At 42.5% G+C, this 6,468-nt stretch overlaps 1 protein-coding gene across 8 annotated transcripts in view; it reads left to right on the forward strand.

Moving 5' to 3' along the window:
• ATXN7 (ataxin 7) overlaps positions 1-4,543 on the forward strand; it is an 80,164-nt gene extending 75,621 nt beyond the window's left edge. For all 8 annotated transcript variants that reach the window (XM_015293292.4, XM_025154753.3, XM_046900082.1 and 5 more), the window contains one exon: positions 385-4,543. In XM_015293292.4, the coding sequence (XP_015148778.1) occupies positions 385-402 (18 nt within the window). In that variant the 3' untranslated portion in view covers positions 403-4,543. The remainder of the gene's footprint in view (positions 1-384) is intronic.
• Positions 4,544-6,468: the final 1,925 nt, after the last annotated feature.

Consider the following 6,468-nt stretch of genomic DNA (forward strand, 5'->3'; position numbering starts at 1 on the left):
TTTCAGATCAGCTGCTGAATTTTGAGTTTCAGCCGTAAAGAAGACTTTCACCACTTGCTTTTAAGATAACAAACAATCATTTATTTGACTGAGCTTCATTTTTGGGCTTAGCTAACAGTTGTTGCTCCAACTGTGCGATAAAAAATAAAGGAAAAATGCAATTTGAAGGAAGGAAGTCATGTCCAAAACCACTATAACTTGAAAAAGCACTAGCTTGAGAACTGTGAAGTTTCAGATGAGCCAACTGCATATGAGTGGTGTGTCAGATTCTGCCTGCTGATTCTCCCCAGAATATGCTCTCAATGTCCAGAAAATGTCTTTTAGGAGCTCCTGTTATAACAGCCTGGCTCACTCATACTTCTCTTCCATTTATTTGCTCGAAAGCCAAAGGCACGTCCCTGATAGCTGAATATACCATGGTGAGAAAAGAACTGGACAGTTTTCACTACAAGCAAAACCTCCATCTGGAATTCTGGACTCCAAGATGCCTTGAGTTTTCCCAGCTTCCCATGGTCCTCAGGTGTGGAAATCTACTGGACTGTCACTCAAACAAGGAATTTCCCTGAAGCCATGTCTGTAGCAGTGAAAATATACTAGAAATGGACACTGGATGAAGTTCAGCCACACAATTGCTCTTATCAGTGTTAACGGTGGTCTGGACTAGTTTGCTACGAATCTGTGAGATTTTACTTACAGGAGTACGTCATCTTGCCACTATTTGATATAGATTGGCTGGGCAGAGGAATGTTTTCTGGGGGGGAAATAAACATTACTGTGGACTTATTTTTATACTGATGGTGTCTTTTGTAGGTGATAGCTGCCAGATGGACACTGTCAGCAGAGGGGACCCCGCAACAAGGGGCAAAAATGCGTGAGGCACAATGGAAAGAAGCCCTCGAGAAGGGAATATGGCTTTAGTGTTTTTATAGCAACGTTCCTTTAATGGAATATAAAAATAGCACAATTCAAACAAGCAGTCTGTGTTTTGCCCAGCCTTTTGCAAGTCATTTGGGATAAGAAGGTATCAGGAGTTTAAAAACAAACAAACAAACGTGAAAACACCGATAGGAGCAGCAAACAGCAGAAACTTGTTTGAGGCCACGGCTCAGAAAACAAGTATAAAAATGTTGTGCTTGGGTGAGACAGAAATTATTTTTTATTCTTTTGGATAAGATCTGATTGCAGAAGAAAACTAAAGTTAATCGTTTTTTAAACAGTCCAAAAATATGAAGCAAAGGCAAATAACCTCTAGAACTATGTGCCCAAAGAACGTATTTCTTGACCTTTACTGTATGCCATCAACCTTTGTTATTTGTAAAATAACAGCCGTGTTGGTTATGTGAGGCTGGGTTGGCCTTCCAGCCTGTAAAAAAAAAAAAAAAAAAAATAGCCCTTTTAAAGTGAAGTATTTAAACTATTTAAATATTTTCTAAAAAATAGTAATAATAATAATAATAAAAGTCACTTATTTTATGCCTTCTTTGTAGAACTGAAGCGTTAATGCTTTCAACCACTCAGATTTTGTTTTATTTCCCCAGAAGTGGGGAGTGGATGACAGCTGAGTTCTTTGTCAGGTGCAGCTGTGCACATTGCAGCCGTTGTGCTCCCGCCTGGCGCTGTGAGTCCGGGGGCTCTGCACGGTTCTGTGCACCCACTCAGTCTGTAGGAAATGTTTTGTGTTGCTTCAGGACACCTCGGCAGTGAATTGTGCTCAAGGGCTCGTTGTATTGGGGTTCGGTTCATCGGGGTTCTTTTGTTAAGTTTTTAGGTAAAGTCTCAAAACGGACTGAACTTTTCTGAAGGGGCAAAGCCAAGGCAAACAGAGTATTGACCAAGAAGACATTTTTCTGCCTTAAAGGGGCACCAGCTGTCGCTGAGAACAGACAATCTGAGCCTGTCACGTTGTTCCCGTTGCCCAGCCTTCCCCGTTGCGGTGGCAAGTTGTACATCAGGGAATCCAAAGCCACTACCAGTAGCAGTCGCTGAGTTGTTTACCTGACGATGCTTTCAGTTTCACCTGAACTTGCTACAAAACCGGTGTCGTACAGCAAAGCAAGCAGCCTCTATGCAGACACTCGAGCTTTTGAATTGATGTAAAAGATCACTCTTAGAAAGCGGCGTGTTATAGACTCTTATTATGCAAACTTTAATTTAAAACAAAACAAAATCCCATGCAGCTTTTCAGGAACAGAAGGATCTGTAATCAATAAGGCGCCCTGCTGCAAGGGTTGTTGGAACCGTGATTGGTTTAACGTGAAAGGAACCAAAGTATTGTGCCACAAAGAGAAATCAAAATGCATCGTTAAGTCCCGCACGTGTGGAGTGAAATCCACGCTGTGATGAAATCTCTGGGGCAGAAATGTCACTTTGGGATGGTCTCAGTCACAAGTGCAATTCGACTCTTTTCAATACAGAGGAGACGGCAATTGGGCAAGAATGGGATCCCGTGAGTTTGTGACCAAACTCGCCCTGTTTGTAAGGTTCTGTTGAGCTGAAAGCATAATGGCAAACTCGTGCTCCTCCGGCAGCACTTAAAGTGAGAGCAGAGCCAGGCTGGAAGCTGCCGGAATAGTGGGCTGCAGCACTGTGGGTCCGTCTGCCCGCGGGCATAGAGCTGCTTCCATGTTATGTTTTAGACGTGGGTTACAAGCAGAGCGTTGTTCCTGGAGCTTCTAACGTCCCCTGCTTCTGACTGTCAATAACGAAGGAAGCTGAAAATCAATTTTCCTTGCAAAAATGAATTTGCAGTGGCTGGGTTGTTTCTAGACAGATTTTGGTATTAATTTAAGAGATACACTTTTTATAGTCTTTCCGACTTCTCGTTATGACTCCTGCAGTTTTCTTAACCTAAAAAATTGCTGCAATGATGAACAAAGAATTATACAAGAAAAAAGAAAAACATACTTTTGTATCTTTATTTTGGAATTTCTTGTTCTATTATAAATATTGAAGTATCCCTATTTCAGAAGACGTATTTTGTTAATTGATTGTACATATTTAAATATGTATTTTTGCACAGGTCTTTTTTTCTGATACCCAGTTTTGGTACAATTGAGATCATCTAGTATTTATTTATTAATTAATTAAAAAAAAAAGGCAAAAAAAAAAAGAAAAAGAAAAAGAAAATACCTTTTCTTTTATATATATATACGTGTGTGTGTGTATATATATATATACACACAACACACACATATATATATATGTAATAATTTGAAGTGGTTCACTGCCAAGCCAATAGCAACATGCCTACTTTGCAACTCAAGGGATGCCTCCATGTGCCTGGAGCCACATCCCTGCCACGTCCCTCGCTCCGGCGTTGCTTCTCGGTTGCCTGATTCCCAGAGGACTCCATTTAGTGACACACTGCTTCTCTTTTCTCGGTGTTGGTGTGTGTGTGTGTGTGCGTGTCCATGTGGGTCTCATGTGGTTTCAAACTAATGGAAAAACTGAAAGTGCCTGATATAACTCGATCTGAGCTCGGACTGTTGAGACAGCTTCTCCTTAAATGACTTGAATGTTCAGTTGAAATCTCGGAGCTTGCTTTTTCCACCTATATATAATACATGTGTGTGTGTATATGTGTGTGTGCATATATATACATACACATTGATATATATATATATATTCTGAAGTTGTTAAGATGGATTGACAAAAGGAAAGCAAACGATGCTGGTAACTTTTGTAAGATGTTTCCATTGGAGTACCTTGTGTAGGAACAATCCCATTGGTAACGCAGAGGGGGAGGAACGCCAAGAGTTTGGGCTTACTTTAACCAGCAGTTGATGTAACCGTGTCGTTTGGGGCAGGAAGGGGATGGGGGATTATTCATCCATAAGTGAAACAAGTTAGGAAATGTTCAAAGCGGTCCATATTCGGGGAAAAGAAAACAAAAACCCAGTAAGTACCTCTCGACACCACTCAGAAATAAAGAAAGGTGTGATTTCCTAATGACATTTCTAAGGCAGTTTGTCTTCCTGTAAGAGTTCTCTTGCCAAGGAATCTCTCATCTCTCACTCGTTCTGTCCCGGAGGAGGGAATCGGGCTTGGAAAGATTCGTCACGTTTTGCTGTTCAGCAGAAAATGATCCTTTTTTACATTTTGTGCGAGATATTTTACGTTTTAAAGATGGTAATTTTAAAACTGAGCACTACATAATGTCAATGTGAATGTAGGCCTTGAAAGCATCTTGCTCGGTGTTGAGCCTGGTTCTAAAAGCAATCTCCTGTGTACAATGTGTGAATAGTTTGATAATTTGTATACATAATCAAGAGCATCTGATCAGCTGAACTCCGTGTTGGCTGCTGTATAGAACATGAACAAATGTCATGGGATAGAAAAATTACTTTGGATATTTAAAAGAAAAATAAATATATAGTCTATTTGTTTTGTAACAAGTTTCTGTAAATAAAATAATTTATACTATTTATAAGAAAAAGTTGTGCTTTGCTTCATGACAGAGATTAGTTTGTTGAACAAACATGTTACTAAACAAGGCAATAAAATTAGGACTTTTCAATAAATGAGGTTGGTTGCATGGAACGCATCCGATGTTTCTGCTTCATTCTACACTCCCTCACCGTTCCGAGGAGCCACAGAGCTGTGACTCAGCTCCGGATGGGGCGGGCGAGCTGTGCAGAACTGCACAACCAGTCCGACTCCGCAGGCACAGCCCCAGGCAGAGCTCTTCTTTTTGTTTTCATTTCATTCTCTTCCTTATTTTAGCGCTAAGCACAGAGGTTTTTCCAGTATTTGGAATGAATGCTGGAAGGAAAGGGGGTCAGGCACTAAGCAGCTTCGTTGCTTCCAGTAGCGGTGTTTCGATATCTGCATCACTGTGGTGTTGGCTGAATGTTTTTATCTTACCTTCCTGCAAATAGCTTCTGCTTTTTTCCCCTTTTTTTCCTAACTCCTGCTCCCTGACATCAGCTGCTGGCACTGGAGTTGTGCTGGGCTCCGCCAGAGACGCGCACTCATGCAGCAGAGCTCTGCTTGCCATCAGCTCCAGCTGCATCTGATGCAGAATTGAGGGCGCAACTGCTTTCAGCTGCATTCAAAATAGGATTCTGTATCCCCTAAGACTGACAAGGTAAAGAAAAACAGCTGAGTTTATCCCTGTAACTGAGCTCTGTGAGACGTCCTGGAGCTCTGCATGTGCTGTCTCTCCTCTCCCTTTGCTGCACTGGGCACACCACACTGCGACTCTGCATGGGAGTGAGCAGAGACTCTGCCATCTGCTGCTGCTTCTCCCAGCAAAGCAAGTTCATCAACTCAGTAGCAGAGGTTTGCCATGAAAAATGCTTTCTGATCACAGCTGGAGCGTAGCCCAGCCATTACTTAAGTCCTGGAGTTTGTGGACAGAAAGTAGTGCCTCTGCTGCCACGCTCATGAGAAGATGCCTATACCCAGGACGAGGCGTTGGCTCCATGCCTTCACCACACATGCAGTGAGCACAGCAGAGCCCTGTGAGCCATGGCACACTGCAGCCTGCTGTCACTTACTTACGCCAGCTACTGAAGCAGCTGATAGAAGAGCTTGCCACTGGCTTTATTTAAATGCAAATTTGGGTTCCTTTATTATCATCACGTTCTGCTGCAACAAATAATCAAACACACGTGGCTTGTATGATCCGCCATGAGGCTCTTAATTTGACTGAATGCTTTTCTCAGAGCTTTGGCTCAATACTGCATTAACTATTGGATTGGTTCCTAACAAGCAGCATGGGACCTTTGTTGCAGAAAAGCAGCATGTGCTTGATTTGCTTTTGTTCTTCTGGTGCACCAAACTTCAGGAGACTCTCATAAACCTTTTCTGAAGTTGTTCAAATTGACCTGGATTTAAACTTCATTGGAAGGAAGGAAAACCAGCCTGAGATGTGCAGGCACCAGGCTGCGTCCAAGCCAGCAAGATAGGGTTGTCATTGACAGCTGTCACCCTACCCATACAAATCAGCAAGGATAGAGCACTGCTGCTTGGTTTTGTTGCTTTCTAAGAGTGCTGGAAGTTTCCTCCACCTTCTGCATAAATAGCTGAGCTCCATTCACTTACCTGCATCTGTTCCTGTCCACAACAGGTCATTATTTTTTGTTTTCCAAAAGCAAGTGAGCTTGTGGTCTGCAAGGCTGGAGCCCAATCTTCGGTGAGAGATGAAACGGAGTCTTTGGCAGACCAGCAGACACAGGCGAACCAAAGGACACAAACTAGATTTCAACTACTTTGTAGAAGAGCTTTACCCACAGACCAGTGTTCCCACAGCTTAACGATGGCAAACATAGTGCAGAGCAAGGTAGGAAGTGTCAGGGTCATAGGGCTGCAGTCTGAGTCTGACTAGCTCATTGCCAGAGCTAAGTTGGCCTTCCAAGGGGAAACTGGAGAATGGCAGCAGTTCAAGGAACTGCACAGGATTAAATTACGAGAGAGAATGTACAAGTTTGGCATGCAGACTATAAATCTATGGTTAGGTGTCAGGAC

This window comes from Gallus gallus, chromosome 12 (genome assembly GCF_016699485.2).
Source record: "Gallus gallus isolate bGalGal1 chromosome 12, bGalGal1.mat.broiler.GRCg7b, whole genome shotgun sequence".
NCBI lineage: Eukaryota > Metazoa > Chordata > Aves > Galliformes > Phasianidae > Gallus > Gallus gallus.